We start from the raw sequence: 23,073 nt of genomic DNA, 5'->3' as shown, positions 1-23,073 counted from the left end.
CTAAGCACAATATCGTTCATTGCCAGAGAGCGAAAAAGTCAGTTCCTTCTACCTCTCCGGTGTGGAGAGCGTGCAAGTCCTTCAACAGAACTTCAGGTGTAAATTGATTGATTGAGTTGAGTTGGTGTTTTAGGTTCACTTTGTGCGCAGTAATACTAATCGGGACTGGACCTACAGTTTAAAGTGGGATCCGAACCACTATGTGCCTCCACCGGGTATCGAACCCGGAACCCCTTGATTACAAGGCGACACGCTACCACTGCGCCACCGGGGAGGCCCTTCAAGTGTAAAGAACGCCACTGATTGATTGAATTGTTGTTTTAAGTCCACTTTATGCACAGTCTTACAATGAGTTTATACAAGCTTAAAAATAAACATTGCAGTAAGAATATTATGTAACTAGAGCACTGTAATTGGGCTCTATCAATAAAATAAAATAAATAAATGCGGTGTATCAGTGGGGGGGGGGGGGCACGACGAGGAAATCACAAAACCAAGTGTTCTGCGGGACAATGAAGGAACCGCCACATCAGAACGGTACGGATATCGCCGAGACTCTAAAGTCAACCTGCCACAATACGTCCCCAGAGATACACTTCAATCGAAGATCCAAAATAACCTATTGATAGCGTCTTCGTTGCAGGAACTCCCGACATTGCCAAAAACTACAGCTGTGCTCCCTCGTCTCCGGCTGTTCCGGCGGGGGAAACTGACACACCAGAATGTCATTATTTCTGCTTCCAAGGGGTCGCGAAAATGGCACAGCTGTTGTGCTGAAAACGCGGCGGGCAGCTGCAGAAAGCAGCACGACGGCCGTACTACCCCTTGTGACACGACGGAATGGTGGTGGATACAATCGGGACGAGTACACGGGATTCTATACATTTACCAAGCTACGGAAATTGCTTTCCAAGATTCGAAAAAATCCATTCATCATTGCTATTCCTTGAATGCTATGGCTCTAGGATTTCCTTTACCGCACGACGAGCTAGCAACCTTGCGTTCTGACGTCACTCCAGAATTCTTTCGTTGTCAGGCTAATTGTCTACGTCGTTAGGTTACGCTTGACTGGTACGTTTAGTTCTCTTACTAACTAACTCTCTCGCCTTCTTAAATCCGAAGGTTTATTGCTGCAGCAACACAAGCCTTCCATCTGTCCCTCTCCTGGGATCCAATCTTTTCCACCCTTACCGATTTACTTCACGTTCATCTCAACGTTATCCCTCCATTTTCGTTTTGGCCTTCCTACAGTTACCATAAATAATACATTTGCAGTATATTTATGCTAAGAGAACCAAACCTAACAGACCTAACCTAACCGCGTCTGGCGTCAGAACACGATGTTGGCAGCGCGTTGTGCGATAAAGGAGACCCGTGGCTCTGTTTTGGCGATTTGTTAATCGAGATACAACCTTACTGTTGTACAAAAGGGTTGGGGAAAGCTATGTAAAACAATTAATGCTGTTTACTTTGAGTCGCTTTTGAGTTAATAGCGACGATGGGGATGAACAGATTAGTTTTGATTTTGAGTTGGTGTTTTAAGTCCACTTTATGCACAGTAAGGTTAATCGGGACTGGACCTACAGTTTAAAGTGGGATCCGAACCACTACGTACCTCCACCGGGTATCGAACCCGGGACCCATTGATTACAAGGCGACGACGCTACCACTTAGCCATCGGGGAGGCCAGGATGAATAGATGAAATTGATGCTAGGAGAAAAATGCCTTGGTCCATATCCTGGACCTCCGGCGTTGCAGCGTTACACACCCCGATAAGAAGGCCGAAGAAGCCAATATACATACCCACCTACAGGGGGTAGAAAAAAATTAAAATAAGCCAGACGGCAAATACGGTCTAAGAAAGCCATGAATGCAACTAACGTAAAGCTACGCGTTCTTAAATATGATCTTAAAAGACATTTATTTTTTAATTGGTACACGATTGGATTAAAAGTAATTAGTTCTTGCACCGGAGTACCTTCCTAAAGAATGCGAATGGCAGATTCTACCATATCGGCGCAGATTTTCAATTTCGACTATATATAGCAACAGTGCAAAAATTTCCAGTAGTATGTTTATTATTCTGAGTTAATGATACACGTGATACAGAAAAAACACAAACATTAAAATCACATTCTGTATTCGTTATTTAAAGAAAAGGTAATGGAAATGTCCATAGGTAAACCCGAAATATTGAATATATATTTCTCAGAACTGATTCAGGCGCCATGTCGACCGGGTATTTTTCTACCCCTGCCCATGTATGTGTAATATACATATTTATGCAACCGACCACTGCAATGCAACACACGCACAGGGTTACAGCCGGATTGCGCACACTTTTCCGGTTTTATCAGTGGTATCTGATAAGCTGTTGACAAGCTGTCACAATGTACAGGATTGCGCACAAAAAAATGAGGCGATGTTCTCAAGCCATTCTCACTTCTGTTGTGTTTGTTTGTGTTTGTGTGTGTGTGTGTGTGTGTGTGTGTGTGTGTGTGTGTGTGTGTGGACTTACACGTGTTTTTGCAATCATTAACCTAACCTAACTTTTGTGTTTGAGTAAATTGGTATGATTTACTATTTTATTTCTAATTTCTCTCTCTCTTCTCGTCTAAAGAAAGAAACAGTTTTGCACACAGACTTTAAAGCTATCAAAGTGGCAACGTTCGATCAAAATCTGTGCGCAAAACAGGTCAGCGAGATTTGTGCGCAATTCTGGATCTAAAAGTGTGCGCAATTCGGTTGCGGCGACGCACAGACGCCCTTACGGAATGCAACGTGGATTCGTTCGTGCATCGGTTTTATAGTTTCTCGGAAGATGAAAGCGAATCTTTTCGAATTCTCTCGATCTCCAAAGTTCGAGTTTAATTCCCCGGAGCACAGCAAGTGTGATCGCGTGCTCTTTTCCAAGATCCTATCGCGCTCGCTATCAGAACCGGCTCTCCCGTCCAGCCTCCGGGCGAACGGATCGCTGTGGGAAGACCGTCTCGAGCGCTGTTCCCAGCACAAGCTCCTACATAGGAGCTCCAGATGGATAGGGCATTCACGTGCGCTAATTTAATGTAATTTGCGTTTAAAATTAACATGCGTCATAATTAGCGCTCGGAAGTTGAGGAAAAATCCCTTTTTCCCCCTAGGTCCAACATAATATATGTTCATTTTGGGTCATTGTAGGCCAGAAAAAGGTGGGTTTTATTTGTCCTTTTTTGCCTTTTTCGGCGTTTTTTGGCTTATTGGTCCGTTTTTTAAGGTCTTAACGGCTTTTTTTTTTTGCAACTTCACCTTCTTCTGTAACCCTAGTGTGGTTAGGCCAAATATGATTCTTCAAATATGATTTTTCAAATTATGTTAATCTAAAAAATATATAATGTCTGAAAGAAGATGCATTTCATTCATATAGTTTTTTTGCACTGTGTGTTCCATACCACCAGGATTTTGTATTTTCTTTATTCATTAAATATGTAATTACAACTGAAGTTATTAATTAATTTGTCTTTGTTTTCCGTTTTTAGGTCTTTTTTTATAGGCATTCTTTTTTTTTTTGGCAATTTATAGGTCTTCAACTTACGAGCCCTGGTCATAATGAAACCAGAAACGTTAACAAATTGCTCACGAGATACAAGGGGTGACTGAAAGGTTTGTGGTGTGACACAAAATCCGAATTTCAAATTATTCTATATCCGTTTCGGATGCAACGGTTATGTGGATTGAACAGATATCCCCTTCGGACTCTCTTGGCGGCGCCTATGGATTCAGAATCGCCCCTACACGTTATGCAGCCCGCGTCATAACTCTCATGGGAAGGAGGCTTGCAATAAGCAGAATCGGAACGAACAAAGATGAAAAATAACTCGCGACATTCCTTCCAATTAGCGGTAACTCCCACAACCAAGCAGCTCCTGCGGCCTTCCGCAAACGTTGCCCCGGGAAGTGCCCAGGGCGCATTTCTCTGCTCCTTATCGCAAGGACATCTGAGTGCACGCGTCGGAATTACTCCCCACATTCTTGCTGCACGATGGTTCCTGCACTTGTACAATTGCTATCTCGCCGCCCTCCGTGACGTAGAGGTTAGCGATGCTGGAGGTCTTCGGTTTGGATTCCTATCGAGACGTGGATGTCTTTATCGGTGCTTTTTCTTTATTGAATGAACGTCAGAGTGCAGTGACATTGTTGATGCATTATTGCATTTAGATATACCTATAGTTTCAAGAGCTTATTAAGTCCACTTTATGCACAGGTAGGCTAATCGGGACAGTTTAAAGTGGGATACGAACCACTATGTGCCTCCACCGGGTATCGAACCCGGGATTCCTTGATTACAAGGCGACGACGATACCATGATGAGGGGGCACTCACAAAGAACACCCTCGCCAAGGCCGGGATTCGAACCCGGGACCCCTGGCGTCGCAGCGCGCTGTGCTAATCTCTCTGCCACGGAGATCGATGGGTCATGATTTTCGTACATATACGCTAGATCTCCTCACGGTTCGTCAGAACTGGAAGTTTTCTAAGTAATGTCTTTTTCCGAAGAACCATGCTGATCTAAATTCTAAGAAATCAAAAATCGTCTACAAACTTCTTTTTTTAATATACCAGCGTTGAGCTGAGTACACTACGGTCAGAACTACGATGTCGAAAGACTGTAATGATAGGTTTCTTACAGCTAGGCAGATAAGATTGATTGTACACATGGCCCGATTCCAACACTACTGCCTGCTCAGTAGCTCCTTTTCTACTTGCTATTTCTAGTCGAAACATGTCCAGTATCCTTCACACGCGCACCACCTACGCATTCCACGATCACTTTTATTATCACTCACGTCTCGCATAGGATCTGTAATCGTCTATGGGAAGCAGTAGTTTATGCAAAATAGGGATTAATACATTTTCCGCTTGCATCACCTGACATCGATTCCAGGAATTACCAGTCAGTTAGCACGAGTGTGGAAGTTGCGAAATAACTCATGCGAATAATAACAAAAAAGGATATGAGAGTGGTGAGCGGGGAACGTCGGGAAAGAGATAAATAAACCATGTTTCTGTAGTGTATAGTCATCTGAGCAGTGGCGTGCCAAAGGAGGGTCATAAGCTACGCGTTCCTAAAGAAAAGAACATCAAATGAAGGAAAGGATAGCAAAATGAGGGCTGACTACTAAAAAAAAAAAAGTATACGCAACTCCTCCTCCCCGGCCCCCCTTTCCAAAATACTGGGCAAACCACGCATCTCAGGGATTCTAAGTTCGAATCGTGGGTAAGTCGTCTATATTCCACTGTATCCTCTCCTCATACATTTCAAAAAGGCTGGGGGTAGCGGGTTTGAATCCCGACATGTGTTCTCTTTGTGTGTCCCTTCATGAATTCCATCATATCATTACCAATCCTCTTCGTCGCGATTAGCCAAAAGTTGCAGAAAACTACTCTAAATGACAAAAATAAAATGAAATGTCATCTATTCACAATCTATCATTATGATTGCAATGAATCTAGAGGTGTAAAAGCAACGTAACATATAACTTAGTTGGTGCCTATTCGTACCATTGGCACGGTATGCTAGTGATCCAGGTACGAGTACAGGTGGAGTATACAGTTTTCGCTCGAATTTATGGAAGTTTTATAATTTATTGAGTTTCCAAACTGGGTCTACAGCCTACATTTCCGGTTCCAACTTGGATCCAGCCAAAACCAAAAAGTGGTTCGCTTGGTGGGTACAATAAACTTTGGTGGCACTACAGTTACCAAACTCCTGGATGTAAATACGCGTTAATTATTCTCGATCGGGGCCGAGGAATGCAGCGGCGGGACAAACGAGGAACAGTTAGGAGAGGTGAGAAGAGTGGAATCGCTTCGATCTGATCCAAGTAACTGTTCTGCCCACTCCGGAACGTGCCACATGGCCGCCTGAGCGCATCTTCTTCTCTTGTGCTGCTGTCGGCATTTCGTAACCTCACACGAGGAAGGCAGGAAAACACGCGCTCCGTGTCTTTTTCTCCGCCAAGGATTCACAGCGATCAGGAAACAACTGGGGCTGCAAGAAAACTTCCTACTACTCAAAGGTGCAGACTCACTCACTCCCTATATCTCCTCTTCCCTTCCTCTTGAGCCGCCGTGGTCTAGTCGGTAGGGCGTCTGACTGCCGAGCGGGAGACCCGGGTTCGATAATCTAAGATCGGAAATTTCCCGGTCTTGTTCCCGCATAAAGCGGCTCTGACGCTCACCTTAAATTAATGGGTTCCCCGTGCATATAGCACCGTGTCATGAAGGCAAATTTTAGAAGATGTCGGGGTAGGGCCGCACATATTCTCCATCTCTGCATGCTCAGACCGCCTGTACCTCCCAGGGTTGTCTCAGGTACCCATTGATTTGAGGCTGGGTGAGCCCCAGAACCGCTTAATGCGGGGGGGGGGGGGGATTCCGACCTTAAATCGCTCACCCCGGGAATCGAACCCGGATCTCCCGCGGCAAACAGACGCCATACCGACTAGATCACCGCGAACAAATTAAATTGATGTTGGGACAACACAATGATATATAGCCATGCCTTGAGCAGGGTTCGAACTTGGAACCTCTTGTTTCGCAGCACATAACGCTAACCACTCGGCCACGGAGACCGGCCTTTATTTATTTGGAAAAACCCTGAATACATAATAAATACATTGTATATCAGGATATCAACAGTGAAGTGAAAATAACATAATAAGATGCCTACGGAGAAGTGATCTTTGTTCCAAATATAGCCTTGGAGATTTTGTGTAATCTCGTGCAATTTGGTGCCGGCCTCCGTGCCGGAGTGGTTAGCACAGCGCGCTAGAACGGAGGGGTCTCGGGTTCGAATCCCGGCCTGGACATGGGTGTTCATTGTGAGTGTCCCTTCATCAACTTTATCATATCATCACTCATCCCCATCTTCGCGATTAGCACGAAAGTGGCAGAAAAGCGAAGCAAAATAAACCAAATCAATCAACCGTGCAATTTTGTATAACCAGGCCATTTCAGATAGTGTTGAGATCGATTAGAGTGGGTTCGAATCCCCGTCTCACGAACATTGTGTTTATCCTTCACCGTATCTCTGTAAACAATCCCACGACGATGAAACCGAATGGCCTCAAAAGCCAGAGCACAAAGCAGCACCGGAGAAAATCGCCAACAAAGAAGAACGGCGCTAATGGAAAGGGGAATGACTCCACCATCAAGTACACAGAGGAGCAGAACCAATGCGCGACAGGTACAGATCGCCCTCGGCACGGCTCCAGCCATTAGGAATGGACGTGCGACGAGAGACACTCTTTCTCAAGGTTCGGTTCCTGCAAATCGATTCGACATCAACTTCGATGCACTCTTCCCTTAGTCAATTCGGCTATAATACAGAAATGGTTGTTACAGGGCGCGAACTGGCAGTATTTTTCGACGAAGTTTTTCTATTTAAAATATCTCTGACTGCCAAGAAAAATACGCTTAAGGACATTTTAAGATATACTGCAAGAATTTGACAATTGTATTTTACGTCGCATTTGTCATTTTTGGCTAATCGTGAAGCTGAGGATGAATGAAATAGATGAAGACACACTCGTACAACTGCATCAATAATATTAGCTACAAACGTTTAGAAGGCAGAGTTTGTTTCTGCGCACATTATGCTCAGATAGGCTAATGAGCCTACAGTTTAAAGTAAGATCCTAACCACTGTGCAATATGGGCACCGGGGTCGAACTCAACATAACTATACTGAAACCAATATTATGGATTATTTCTCAGGGACCAGAGGATATCAGAACTAAAAGTTACATACATGTATATGAAAGAATTAATGTTATTTGATTGATTTGTTCAGTTTCCATTTATTAGACCTGAAACAGTACCCCGAGTCTCCCACGTTTCTGACGCCATTCCGACCGAACACCACAAATTATACTGGCCGTGGTTTCACGCATCAAAATCTCCGTTACCTTGCGTTTGTATGGCGTACCGGAAGAGCAGAGGTTGATTTGATTCCATTTAGTTTGTTTTACTTCCCTTTTCTGCCAATTTGGACTAATCGCGAATGGTGTTAAGATGAAAGAGATTTAGGAACAATCGCAAACACCGGTCCCATAGAGTATTATACTGGCCATGGGTCCACACGACAGAGCCTCGTTAGCCTGGAAAATGCAGTCTATGGCAGGGCTCGAAAAATACCAGTCGCCAGGCGACTGGGACCTTTTACTGTAATGTTGGCGTTCTTTTAAGTTTGCATGTACGAAATTTTGAAGATTCTAAGTTCAAATTGCAGTATAGCAAGTTAGCAAATATTTTTTTTGAAAAACTCAATATGCTGACCAAGGCAGAAATGTATTTTATTTTAAAACATAAACTAAACGTTACGTCTCAACTGTCTAGGAAGGTCTTCTTCAGACTCTGCACCAAGAAAAGTCAACGGCAAAGATAATGGTAAGCAAATTGTCCACCACTATTTTATTTACTTTTTTATTCTACATCCTGTGTTGTTTTAAGGAATGAAACTATGTTGGTTCGAAGCACGCATTGTTCTTTGCTTATTGAAGTTATTATTTCAATTCAGTGTCATCATATCGTGTAATTCAGACCGAATGAAAATGGTGGTGGACAATTCGCCTACTGTTTCTTTCGCCGTTGGGTGTACAAAAGATCTTGCTTCAAGGTTGAAACGTTACGTTCAGTTTATGTTTATAATAAAATCAATTTCTGCCTTGGTCAGCATACTGAGTTTTTGATATCATGGAAACAAGGCTTAATGGTGTTATGATTTTTTTATCAACATTGTGAACATTTCATAGAATCAGCAACTATTCCTTACTCTTTTGTCCCGCAACCCCAAATTTTCAGCTTTCTCACATGATTTAGCAATGTTTTGAATACGGTCATGCTCAACTTCTTATAGTATGCACATATAATCGTTCAACAGTATTAAATAGAATTTCTTATAATTTTTTACTTGTAGATTTTCAGGTGACACCTTTGAAATCTAGAAGATTAATAGCTCAATATTTTATACTCTATAAGATTATGAATTACTTAATAGATTCGCCTGAAGTGTTGCAATATTCTAAACTTAAATGTTAAGCCAATAAATTTTAGGTGTTTGCTTCCTTTTTTTATTGATAAATCGAGAAACAATATACATAAATCTTCAGTTGTTATCAGACTATGCACAAATTATAACAACCTTGTTCAAAACGGAATTAAAGTAGACTTCGCGCTTCCTTTTATAACATATAGCTCAATAATAAAAATACATATTTTGTCATTGCCTAATCATTTAAATTCACAGTAAATTTGATTAAGTTGAGTTTGTATTATTTTATTTTTATCGATACTATGTATTTAAAGTCATGCCTTATTTACTCTCATATGGATTTGATATTTGTACAAATTGTGTAATTAATCTTAGTGTTCATCGTCTATTGCGCGATGTATAATATGTTTGTATCTGAAAGTATTTAGCAGTACTCTGTTGTGATTGTACTATATTGTGTATGTATTTTGTTCTGTTACTTTGTGTAACATACCTACTGCCATTTTTATCTTTTGCTTTGTATTTTGTAATATTGTAATTCTGTACTTTTGTATTTTTTTAAATGTATATTTAATATTTATTATAAATGTTTTTAATATGATCCTTTGTAATTGGAACTATTGGTTCTGTTAAGGATCTTTTGCTAAATAAATAAATTGTCAGTAGGTGGTTTCCTGGCGCCTGAATTTCAGAGCTGGCGCCTAGCTCTGATGAAGATTCTTCGAGCACTGGTCTAGGGTGTAAACTACCTGGAAGTGAGGTTGACGATTACAAGGAGAATGCACAGAGAAAGGCCGAAAGGGAGTTATACACGGAGGCTCTTACACGAAGACCTAAGCTGGAATAATGTTCATAGAATGGAGGAGAAATAGCCTCCACTCCGCTGAACGTGCACTTTCTTCGAGGAGGCGAGCAACAACTTGATCCAGTGCTAGGAAGTGGCAGATATGAATCGTGGCAGAGAAACAAGTTGGCAATTCTCCGCCTTGAAAACATATCGCTGCATTACCGAGACATTCGCTGGCAACCTGGCCGAATTCCACCCCATTCGTCTTGAAGATCATCCCGCCCCGTTCGTCTCACCGATGCAACCGACCGCCGCGAGGAAGGAGCGCGCCATCAATACAAATACCAGGTGGAAGACTTGCACTTGTCGAGTAACAATCCTCTGTGCTCCGTGACGTCAGTGATGAGATCACTCTACATCTTAGAATGTACTGCTCCATCGGCGTTGCCAGGTCTGCTAATTATCACCAGCAGGGATGCAATTTCTAGGACGGTCAATCTAGCAACGAGACAAGCCTCATTCGATCTTGCATCTTATTTTTGAGAGCATGTGAAGCAAAAACTGAAGTACGAACTGCGTCACGTCCAAACAAAGGAACTAATTTTACAACACATGTTATACTGACTTGAGAATTCACAATAATTCGTTTAGTCTAAGAACTGACCTCACGATAATCGGTGGAAAATTAAAAATTGTGGGTGCGTCAACAATGGACTATTTGGCTCCCCGTTATATTATACGGACTTTGTAGAAGTAATTTTATTTTTCATAAACAATATACGAAATATGGTTACATAGAACGATTATTATTTTATGTATACGGATAAAAGTAGTCAAACTACTTTCGGAGGTATGCGCTTATGCCCTGGTACCTGAAAATTAACCCAGGCCGTCAATTCCGCGAATTTTTACGGATTCCCCCGCTTTTCTTTGATTTATCCTTTATTTTCCATTTTTCATTACAATACCTCACTGTGACATTGGCATGAATGCCCCAGTGTGAAGAACCAAATTTGTTCGGTTTTCCTGAAGAAACTTGGTTTTACATCATTCTATAAGGTAAGAAGCTTAAGATAAAGGTTAGTAATAATAGGAAGTAAATATGTGTTAGTGTTTAACATTAATATTATTTATGAATACAGATACCAAATTACGAAGGAGAGTAATTGGGTGGGTAATGTTTTGTTCGGATAAGTTTTATTGTGTGTCGTGTGCATTAGTGTTCATGGATGAGATGAAGGATGGACATTAACACGATTCTATGAATGTTAAGCAGGGTCTAGTATGTTGTGTTTGAGATAGTGAGAGTATTATTGGCTTTGAGATGTAAGTATTAATACTAGGAAGGGATATGAAAGAACGAGTGGTGCTTGATGCAGGGAGACTTGCGGGAGACCAGCCAGAGTTGGTCGGACTGGGATGACTCAAGCCCGTACAACAGCTAAAAATCAACACGTGTGTCTGGACTAAAAAGTCATATCCTAGGTTAACGTAACAGACGATTTTACTGGCTGTAGCTCCGAACGCCAGAACCTCGTAGTCTGCAAAATGCAGTCCAGAGTGAAAGAGGTTGATATTTGGTTGCCTTTGGAAAGAGCCACCTTACACCTCCGGAAAAGATGCAAAAAAGATGAAGCGACTCGGAAGATAGTGTGCAATATGCCACTGGTTTTACAAATGAACATGAAACAACTACAATCAGTAAACTCTTTGCGAGTGTTTTCCAAGTTGACGAGGAAGGCGTTACTGCTTATGTTTATGAACACAACCCACAAAGAATCATTTCGGTTCGTGGTGTCAAGAATCTCAGTAAATGGACTTTAGACGGACTGTGGAGGAGGCAGAGTTGATTGAAGGAAAACTTGCATATTTAGGCGCCATTTTGCGACTAGAGTATCCGCATCATGAAGCTAGTTTAGGAGAAAAGTGGAGTTTATTGTTATTCAGAAATCCTGGCAAGCAAAAAAAAAAGATTTTGACTAACTTTTCCAGGCTTTTGGGTGTATTTTCAAAATTCCCCCACTTTCGCCCTTGGTTTTTCACTCAAAGGCTCATCTCTCTAGCTTTTTCAGGTTATTCGGGATTTCCTGGTCAGTGCGAACCTCGCGAAGACTGGAGTCCAGGACTGAAGGGACGGGGAGAGAATAATAAAAGTTAATTTGTAATCAATTAAGACCCAAAAATCAGCCCTTCCATGTCTCACTTTCAGTCCAGCATCCTTCAAAAATTTTGATTCTTGCATGGATTACATATTATGCAGTTCGACAATTTAGAACTGCATAATTTGTATTCATGTCCAGATATTATTAGAATAATTAAATCGAGAAGACTTAGATGTGGCACGAGTGGGAAAGGAGAGAAGAGTTTACAGGATTCTTGTTGGGAAACCTGATGGTAAGAGCATAGGCGTAGGTAGCTACAGGGTGTGTCAGGTGTGCCTAGGCACACCCTAATGGGCTGCTTTATCGAAGAAAATTAAAGACAGATATTTCAATAAGAGAGAAAATAAGCGGCAGTTTGTAAGAAGTTGAAAATGTCATTACTTGGTACTGACGTGTGCATTATCGCTGATGAAGCGAGTGTCTATAGATTTTCGATTTTTTGATGTCATTGGAGAAAGAAGATATTTACTGCATTCTAATCTGTACTACAACGCTTTTCTTCTATACCTGTCACAAGCTGCACGTGTGAGAGAGCTTTCTCCAAGCTTACCCAAGTTAAAACTAAATTAAGAGCAACTCAGAAGCAGGGTAGATTGGAAGCCCTGCTCTTGCTATTTGTGGAACAGGAAAAAGCTTCGTCTATTGATATAAATGAAGTTATTGATGGGTTTACGAACATTGTATCTTTTGACAGACGTCTCCTGTTATAGATGACGTGTATTTTGATGTATGTTTTGTAACATTTATGAACATTTTGTGTGTGTGTAATTTCTATGCAATTTGATTTTTCTCTACTACATATATTCAGAAATGTTCAACACTTATTTAGTGAATTTATATTCCTTTGCAAACATCAGTGCAGTTAACAGCCAAGTGATTGTGTTGCAAAATATGCTATTAGAAAGGTACAAGACCTCCTTCTTTATCTTTGTGCACACCCAAATATAAAGTTCTACCTACGCCTATGGGTAAGAGACCTGTAGGAAGGCCAAGACGAAACGTTGAGATGAACCCGAAGGAAATCGATAAGGATGGAAAAGATTGGATTGATCTTGCAGATGGAAGGCTTGTGTTGCTGCAGCCATAATAAGCCTTCGGGTTTAAAAAGGCTAGAGAGTTTGTTAGTTAATCAAGTTGCATGTAGATTTTTATGTAATCGCACTGGCAACACTGCGCCCTGAACCAACTAGAAGCATGATTCCAGGTATTCGTTCTGTTACAATAATACAAAAGAAGAACCTGAAGATGCATGAGCAGAACTGCAGATAACGCTGCGACCTTTGTGCGCAGGTAAAGTAGCTCCTCGTAGCGCCACGCTAGGATCGGCTCCATTTGTAGCGGAAGTAATCGGTGCTGCTATAACGGTTGTTCCTGTGGACGCTTAAGTTATTAGGATTAACGGGACCTTTTTTCTTTTGTCTCACCCTCACGTCGTTTCGACATGTTTCTATGCGGGCTGAACAGCCATTTCACCATTTCTGAAACCTGCGTGGTGTGTGCTATTCGTTATTTTATACAGGATGTTGCCGAAAATATACCGGGTGTTTCATAAATAATTGAGGGGTTACGAACATTTATTGCAAGTAAACTATTGTACTTACGTCAACGGAACAGTCCAGAACGATCGAGGAACTCAAACAGTTTGTGCGTGTGTGTGTTTTGTTAAGCTCACAGTTCGTATCCCTGCCGCTAGGCGACACTCAAATCACCCACATCACCGCACGCAAATTAACGTTTATCATGGAAAAAAATCACCATCAGTGATTAAATCACAGAAGATATTTCTTGAATATTATAGGTATATTTTCACTTAACGGCAACTTATTTTGCATGTGCAGTACGAATTTAAGTGGTATTCTTTTGTAATGATATCGAATTTTGCAAATAGATGCTTTCCTGCATGTTGCAGCAGAAGATGGACGCATGTTTTGATGCATCGGCACACCGTATTCCACTTTGCGTGCAAGTGAAGGAGTAATAGTATTTAAAATGTCGACAGTTTATGTCTGGATTCAGTTTATTCGCCCTCCGTGCAACAAAATCGGTGGACATTCCGTCCTATTGCCTACAGAACACATACCACGAATCAGAAGAAGTTTCAGTACACACGACGCCATTTTGATTCACCAGCCGCACCAGCTCTTGAGGCTGGTGTAAATTGATGACGTCATGGTTTAACCTGGTGAAAGCTTTGGTGCGCCCCGGTGTAATACGGAAAGCCGAAGCGTGCATCAGCGATGCACCAGCCCGTGCACCGGTGAAATCTGGAAAGCGCGGACAGCGTTTTGTGCAGTGGTTTGGTCTCCAAGATCACCGTGTGACTTCTTTTTGTGGGGTTTCATCAAAGACCGGGCATTCGTCTCACCGATGCGGCGTGATATCGCAGCCCTAATGGAGCGTTATCATCGCAGCGATAGGTCCATGTTGATGCGTGTGTAGTAAGAAGTAGCTATTGTGTTGATTCTTGCCGTGTCACCAGTGGTGCATACATTGAACATTTGTAGGTGTCCTGTTTGAGTTTCTCGTTCGTTCTGTCCACAACGGTACGTACGTACGTTCTGAAAACCGGTGGTTCTCAACCTTCGAGAGACCGCGGCCCGGTAAAATGGTATTTTAAAAGTTGATACCTCGAACGACAAGCCATGTTTCCACGTGGTTGCCAGCTTGGGCTGCAACTTGCTTTCACCCTTCCGGTTCCAACTCGAGAAAGCTCCAACCTCAAAAATTATAATTTGGAGTCTGCACTGCTTTGATTTCCACCAGCACTGCTGAACCCCGAACGGCAGGTCATGTTCCCAGGTGGTTGCCATCTTGGGCTGCAAGTCGTAAACTTCAGGAGAACCTCTCGCGTTTGAGAAACACCGACTCGCGGGGGCTGACTGGAGCTCTCGTGCTTGCTACCAGATGGAGAAAGACCTCCGTACCATGACTAGGATAGCATCGATACCTACCTCATGATTTTGGTCACATTAAAGAGGAGAAAGCAATGAACCGCAGCTACAGAAAGTTTACAATGTCAACCGCTGTCCGCGGACACGCAAAGGGAGCGCTCGCATGCAAATATCCGTTCCCTTCCCCTTTCTCCTCGCCACTTAAAGTATAGCGTGACCACTACATCACGACGTGCAGCACGCACTGGTAAAACAAATGCGTGCTTCAGTTATTGATTACACCAAGAAAATTAATTTTGTTCCCTGATGTTACATGTAGAATCTCAAGTCATTGCTCCATTTCTACATGTTGTCTTACAAGCATTCCCCCGAGTTGTTCTTTCGGTGGAATTAAGAGTTAAGACGCTACAAAGACCAACGTGACTCATCGCCCGCGGAAACTTGAATTATTGTAGCATCAACATGGCTGTAAGAATATGTCTGAGCCAGTAGGGAAAGGAGAACACGAGCTTTTGATTATTTACTTTTTTAAGAAGACCAAGTTGTCGAGTGAGGTGAGTCGTAGCACAGTGCAAGTAAAAATGTATTCGTTGGCGGAAAATGTTACACCAGGACCGGCCATCAAATATATATATGCTTCAGCATTCACCTTATCGGCCAGATATGTCTCTCAGCGACTTCTCCTTATTCAAACAATCGAGTAAACAGCTTCTCAATGCATCTATACACACTAGCGTAGCAGGGGAAGCTGATGAGGCTACAAGCCCCCCCGAAATGTTTAAATGAAAGCAGTAAAGAACTGGGGAACAACCAAAGTAGTATTGCCATTTTTGCCTTTTGAGCAACTTTTAAAACCAAGGTTTAAAATGGCAATTGCAAAATAATTTACAGTGTGCAGCCCCCAGAATGCAGCTATGTAATATAAAGGTTTATCTGTGATGCTGCAGTGTGTAAACTCAGGAGATGGTCACGGTCAAATAAGAATAGCGACAGTCGGCCGCCAAGCCAAAGGTTCGAGGTTGCACATCTAGTTCACCAATTCATCCTCATCGTCGCGATCAACCTACATATGCACAAGCATTTCCATGTGGTGGTGTCTATTCCGTTCTTGTTCGTATAAAGTATGCACTAGCTACTTCACAGGGAATAACAACGATTTCAAGTTTTCGAGATACACTGTGGCACCGTATACCTTGTTTATTTATCGTAGATTTCCCGATACAGCAATGCTCCTCCCTCTGCAAGCGGCCATCGACTTACTGTACTTCGTCACGTTAGGCTTGGTTCACACGAGATTACCATCTCGCACGTAACACACGAAATTGACGCCCACGATAGCGAGTATTGTCACGACTGGCGCCTGCGCTGGGATAATTACCTTCTACAATTACTATTGGTTCCGCATGATTAACGCGGATCCCAAGCGACCTCGTGAAACTCATAAATAGGAAGACACCGGATCAGGTCGGAGGACTTCCAGGAAATAAAAAGATACTTCGGGGTTATTCTGACTAGTGATGGTACCCAGGGTGCCAAATCATTGAAGACTGGTGGGGGGGGGGGGAGAAAGATCTTAATCTACAACCCCCTCCCCCATAAACATATATATATATAAATTATGCGATACACATATTTATGTTATTAAAAGTACAAATAAATTACTAAATTAAAAATATATTATTATTAATTACATATAACGAAATCAATTTATTACTTTTAGCAAACTAATTCCTTTACTAAAGATGTTAATAAATTATGAAATAGTTGAAGTGGTTTAATTAGGTATGTTTTTATTTAGATTTTGCATTACGTTAATATTAATCAATTAGATATCATAGTTATTATTGTCTTGCATTCTTGTTTTAGTCATATTGTGCGTATTGATGTAGATTTGTTCATGATCTCTTAAGTGATAGGAAGCATTGAACACTCACAACCACACTAATTTGTGTGCGTTTTCGATATTATTCTTAGTAAAGTATATTTGAAATTAAAAGTAATTGCTTATCTTTTATTTGTTATAACAAAAACTCTACCCCAGTAAATTTTTGGTGGGGAGGGGTATTTTTGAAATCAAAATTGTTGGTTGGGGGGATACCCCCAGGATTTCGTACCCTGATGGTACCGACACGAGAGACTGGGAAACAGAAATGTCGAATCTCATCGCAGCGGTTTCCGGCGTTCGAGACAGAAGCCAGCCTCTACTGCTTTTCAGAGGCTTCTCAATTATCTTCACAATGCTGGGAAACGGCTAATTCTCTTAGCTCCTACCGAGGATTGAACCGCGGACTACTCGCACCAGAGGCGAGAGCGCTACAATTAGGCTAAGCGGGAAAACAGAAACTAATTGAAATAAAAGAGAACTCTGCTATGTGATCAAACACACATTTACCTACTAAGTATTTATAAATAGATAGAGTGCGTTCGCTTTGGCTCTGGGCCGAGATAGCATGTGACTTGACGTGACATGGCGTAGACGCCGGCATTTTCGTCCCGTGAAGTCTCGCTTATTTACGCACATATGTTTAGCTTGTAGACTATTATATTTAAATTGCATAACGAGTACTAACTAACCTATGTTATACGAGTTGTTCAAAGTTGTTCACGCGCTATCTCGGCCCAGAGCCAAAACAAACGCACTGCATTTTGCTTATCATAATTGCTAAGTTAATCCAATCGTAGCAACTGCAAACCTGATCACGATAAAATTCAGTTTTCGAGGGTACGTAGCGTCGGAAAGGTGAGTTAAATCATTATCAGGACACGCTGATAAAGACGTCGCGGGTTCGATACTCGGTGGAGGCACCTAGTGGTTCCGACCCTACATTAAACTGTATGCCTAATCCCGATCAGCCTGTGTGCATAAAGTGTACTTTAAGAAACTAGAGAAACGCTATTTCCCTTATTGATTTGGTTCATTTTACTTCGCATTTTGGCCAGTTTTGGCTAATCGCGAAGATGAGGATGAGTGATGGTATGACACTGCTGAAAGGACACTCACGAAAAACACAGGCCTGGATTCGAACCAGAGACCTCGAACTTCGTAGCGCGCTGTGTCACGGAGGCCGGCCTTATTGATTCCTAAACACTAAAGTGTGTGTGTGTGTGTGGTGACACCATGTACCTATTGCTTACATGCTTGCTCCTCGAGAAAATGATAAAAGTAATAATGATAAAAAGGAATGTACTTGTTCTTTCAAACAGGAGAGGCAACATTTCCAACTTGTCTTATTTCCTGCACTTAGTGTCAACCAGGCCGGCCTGAATGAGTCATCCATATACACTGTACGTTTCATGATCTCTCCTTCCCTTGGTTTTTAGCAGGAAAGAAGGGGCGGGGCCAGCGGATGACGTAACGTACGAACATCCGCTAACGATCGTCGGCGATAAAAACTGGCGGGGGAGGGGGACAGGGCAGACTGAAAGATGTCATCAGGCGACTTCTTTCGCCGACCGCAATTTCCTTTCAGGGCGCTTCCGTCAAATTATTCAGCTGCACCTCCAACAGTGGCGTGCCCAGGATTTTCGAAAGGGCGGGGGGGGGGTATACTTTTCTATTTAAGTAGCCAGCTCTCATTTTGCCATCTGTTACGGCCTTTGACGTTCTTTTTAGGAATGCTGGGTTGAAGAGGGGGTCATTTCCCCCATCAAACCTCCATTGGGCACAACACTGTCCAACAGGTAATGCGCGATGATACTCTCCTTACTGATGGGCATGGAGGAGCTCGTCCTACCTGAATGCGTTATACTTCAAGTCGATTTTCTACCTCACTAGGTTAATCGCGACCATCAGAAAGAATGGCGATTGGATGACAGTTTGACAATAACCACGCCCCAACCAGTAATCGGAAGCTAAGCTTTGGGTGATAGCCAATTAGGCGGCAATTTAAGTTGTTTTTTTGTTTGTTTTTTACTTGGCCTCACTTTTCTGTCACTTTTGGCTAATAGCTAGCGACCATGAGTTATGATTGGGGGTCAAAACTGAAAAGGGGGAGGCAAGGACAGTTTATTTTCTCTTGGAAGAGAGGGCTTAGTGCGGAGGGAGCAACCGCCCCTACCCTTAATCTCCGCCACGGTATCACGGACATTTACAAAGAACATCCTGGCCTGGACTCGAACCTTGGTACTTCGGTAGCGACATCAAAAGTCGGCCATATCGCATTCGGTCACCGAGACCAGAGGTTGGTTGTTTTATTTTGCGTCGCTTTCTTGACACTTTGGCTAATCCCGACGATGGGGATGAATAGATGAAATTGATGAAGGAACACTAAGAAAATCATGACCATGGCAGGACTCTAACCCGAAACATTGTACGGTCCCTTGATTCTTGGAATGAAAATGTTACACACCAGAGCAACGTGCAAAGGAAATCAAAATTCAAGGAGACATCTAATGAGATGTACGTCCTTTCAAATCCCGAATTAAAGTGAAATGGGACTAATTCTTAAAACTCAAGAAGATACAAACCATGAGGACAGATGTCGATCAATCGCTGAAGAAAAAGAAAGTTACAAAAACAATGCGATAAGAAAACTGTATGGTCGAGTGAAATTATTTCCGCAACGTCTCTGACTGTTATGCATTTCTAGCTTGAGAACGAGTTGCAACTTCTGAAGCTTCCAATCAACAAGTGAGCCGCTGATGTCATCTCCATCCAGCACCTATCGCTGCTCACGCTCTACTGCTTGTAGGTTCGCTGACTAGACTCGCGCACTCTGCTGGAGATGTTCCGAAAATAATCTGCATAAAGTTTATTTTTCTTTTGGACACCCTGTATATATCGAGGTCTTTTTGTGATGCTTCCGTTCGTTAAACAAAGCAATAAAAATAAAATAAAAGGGGACTCACCTTCTTGAAAGAGAATAGCTCTTTCTGTAGTTTCTGCCTTTCCGCCGAGGGTTGGTACCCCTTCCCCCGAATGAACTTCAACATTTTCCTTGAAAAAAAGAAAATAAATAAGATATTTTTAAATTAACACTGGTACATACTACTTATCATCGCCAACTTATACAACTAAAATTACAATATAGTTTGTAATTTATTACAATACTCATTCCTATCACAAATACAGGAAATCCTCAGCATAATTAATACACCAACACATAATATTCTCGACCGAAATAAAATGCTTAGGTACACTGGCTACCTCGCAGCTAAACGGTTCGCGCTCTCGCTTTTGGTGCAAGGATGGCCGGGTTCTATTCCAGGAGGGACCTCCAAAAATTTCGTTGCTGACCCAGAATCTGGAGGCCCCTTGCGATCTAGTTTCGGGCTCTGGTATCGAAAGCCAGGTGAGATTTTATGTGCTGACCAGTGATAACGCAGCTGAGACTCACAATTCTCAAATGCAATCACAAGCTTAGGTTCGTAAGACTGCGAAATGAGACACTAAGATATCTAAAACTGGGATAATCGGGCAGAATTTTGTAACCAGTCCCAGCTATGGTGCTCTAAATTGCTTGGGAAGTTAATTCCAGTAGTTATAGATCGTAAGTAGAGCCGCATATTTACGGTGAATAAAAATCGAGATTTCGGTACAAATGGGACACATTATGGGATCAAAAGTGGTATATAAAATGGCATTTCGGTGTCAAAATGGTAAATATAACTCTACATTTGATTTTAAAAATATACTACCTACACAAAATAAATATTTCCTTCATATAATAGCACACTTACGTGGTTATCAGAGTACCGAGTGTGTAAAGTTCATTTTTGCTTCCCAAACATTTACAGCAGAATTAATCAATTCCGTGATTTTGCAGAACTCACAGCATAAATAAGACTTCAGAAAGTGCTGTGTCGGTAAATAAATTATTGATGAACATAAACGATATGGAGTTATTTTGCGATGTTTGGTAAAAATATTTTGTGCAAAGTAATTATTAAATGCCAGAACCACAAATCAATGTTTGTTAATAATTGCAGGCCTTAATTCGGACCTTAATTGAGCCACTAGAACACCTTACTTAATAAATAATATATTAGCTCACTATTATTTCTTACATATGAAAAGGGCGGGTTATTTAACACCAATACCGTGTTTGTGGAAAGGACTTTTATAAAAATACGGGAACCCAGAAAGGCAAATAACGCTACACCGATAAAGCTAGCTGAGAAAGCAAACAAGGGACCAAAAAAACCAATCTCCCGGTGCGTCGCTGTGCTTCCGTGTTTGAGAGTCAAGTCTGCTGCATGCTTTAAGTACGCCTCTGATCATAACAAAAATTACGTACAAATGATCTTCGACCGGTGGGCACATAAAGCCCTTTACTTTGCATTTTAGACATACAAGAATAAACAGGTGTGATTGAAATATGTAAACTTCTTGCCTTACTCCTAATTTCGACTAGATCCTACGATTCAGAGGCCGGTATTCTAACCACGTGAAGGGAAATTGCAGAGAAATTCGGACAGAATTTTAAGAAAATGGGAAATTAGATGGAAATACATTTTCAGCAAAGATTTAAGACATCAGACTACAGATTATATTACATATTCCGTTTCAATTTCTTATCCACAATTTTTGCCGTTACTTCTTATTTTAACTATTTATATATTTTTTTTATTTTTCTGTCGCTTTTTAAATCTTCGGTTGATAGCAACGATGAGGATGAATGATGATGAACTATGTTTGTAAGTCAACTTTATGCACAGATAGAGTAATCGAAACTGGGCTTACAGTTTAAAGTGGGATCCGAAGCACTATGTGCCTCCACAGCGCATCGAACCCGGGACCACTTGATTCCAAGGAGATGACGTTCCCAGGGCGCCCATCGTACGTCTCTGCTCGAAGGTTTTGCTGCACATGTGGTGCTTTTCGCCTAGAGTAATCAGCCATCTATTTCATTTTGAAGGCATGCATATCAGTCGTCATCCGAGAAAACTTGAATTCACTTGCACAAATAAAGTCTAGTTTTGTTACTGAGTGACTGGCAGCTTTCTGAAGAAGATCCCCGCACATTTTACATCTCATCGCGAGCTCCGTACTTGAAGGCTGCTGAAATACGACTCCCGCTGATGTACGGATGGATGGGTAGGAAGAGTAGCAGCCAAAGATTAAATCTCCACTTGAACTAAACTCTGCCTTTCGAGGATAAATGCCTTCCACGGGGCTTTTCATTGGGTGGCGCGTAATCGAGTCCCATCGCCGCTGTTGTCGTCTAGTCTTCTAGACCAGAGCCTGCTACTTAGACCTCTACGACAGAGACAGATGAAGGAAGAACGAGCGATGAGGGAACGGGGGAGGCAAGCTGAAAAGGAAGGAACATTATTCCATTCACCCTTTCCCTCTCTCGTTCCACGGAAGGAGGAATCAAAGAGAGAGATGCCCCATTTTACATTACAACAAAGGATTTATCTTGTCGAGTGTTACTTCGGAAAGAGGAATTGTGGAGAAGTGCGCCGACGTTTTGCAACGAAATTTCCTGGTGTTCCCGTTCCACATAGGACCAGTATATTAAATCTCGAAAGAAAAATGGAAAATCTAAAAAATAAAGTATACAAAGACAATCCGCACACCATCCGTGAATTAAAAGAGAGTATTGTACGAAAAATCGGGAGAATTACAGTAGACGAACTTGCACGTGTAAATGTCAATTTCCTTCGGAGATGCCAGGAATGTGTTGCAGCAGAGGGACATCATTTTCAACACCTTCCGTAGTCAAGGTTAGTACACAATATGAAAACTGTAATTTTAATAGCAGACTCTAGCGACTGTCGCGAACCCCGTTCACCGGGAAAGACGAGCCCTGATGCCGGGCCGCTTGCCGCCGAGTCTCGTAGCGAATGTCAGGGAATGCTCTGTAGATCACTCACCGGGGACCACTCGCGATAAAGCAGAGAACTTTAAAAACTCAACTATGGTGTTACAGAGTTGTCAGACTTCAGCAACCAATAGAGAAGCCATAATAGTCTATCATCGTATGATTGGGTTACATTTTACTGAGGATTAATCGCAACGATGACAATGAATGGAAACCCGTGCCTTGGAAGCAGGAAGATATGCAACAATCATTGTAATACAAAAGGAATTAATTTCCTGAAACGTGTCAACATATCAGGGAATTTTCACCGACAGGAGGTGAAACGATGTCACGGTTTAAATCACTCGGTACTCAGACGAACTGCCTGTTGAGAACATTGTTTTAGCAGCTTCCTGGGCTTGTGCCCATCCGTAATCAGGTCAATGGCAACTCGTC

General features: G+C 42.0%; 1 protein-coding gene across 3 annotated transcripts in view; it reads right to left on the bottom strand.

Moving 5' to 3' along the window:
• Positions 1–23,073, bottom strand: part of l(2)gl (LLGL domain-containing protein l(2)gl) — a 125,024-nt gene that overhangs the window by 86,896 nt on the left and 15,055 nt on the right. For all 3 annotated transcript variants that reach the window (XM_083110735.1, XM_083110736.1, XM_083110737.1), the window contains exon 2: positions 19,721–19,808. In XM_083110735.1, the coding sequence (XP_082966861.1) occupies positions 19,721–19,804 (84 nt within the window). In that variant the 5' untranslated portion in view covers positions 19,805–19,808. The remainder of the gene's footprint in view (positions 1–19,720; positions 19,809–23,073) is intronic.

Source organism: Lepisma saccharinum, chromosome 24, assembly GCF_977018435.1.
Source record: "Lepisma saccharinum chromosome 24, izLepSacc3.1, whole genome shotgun sequence".
In the NCBI taxonomy this organism is placed as follows: domain Eukaryota; kingdom Metazoa; phylum Arthropoda; class Insecta; order Zygentoma; family Lepismatidae; genus Lepisma; species Lepisma saccharinum.
The sequence above is the reverse complement of the archived record's forward strand: the minus strand, read 5'-3'. Positions and strand labels throughout refer to the sequence as shown.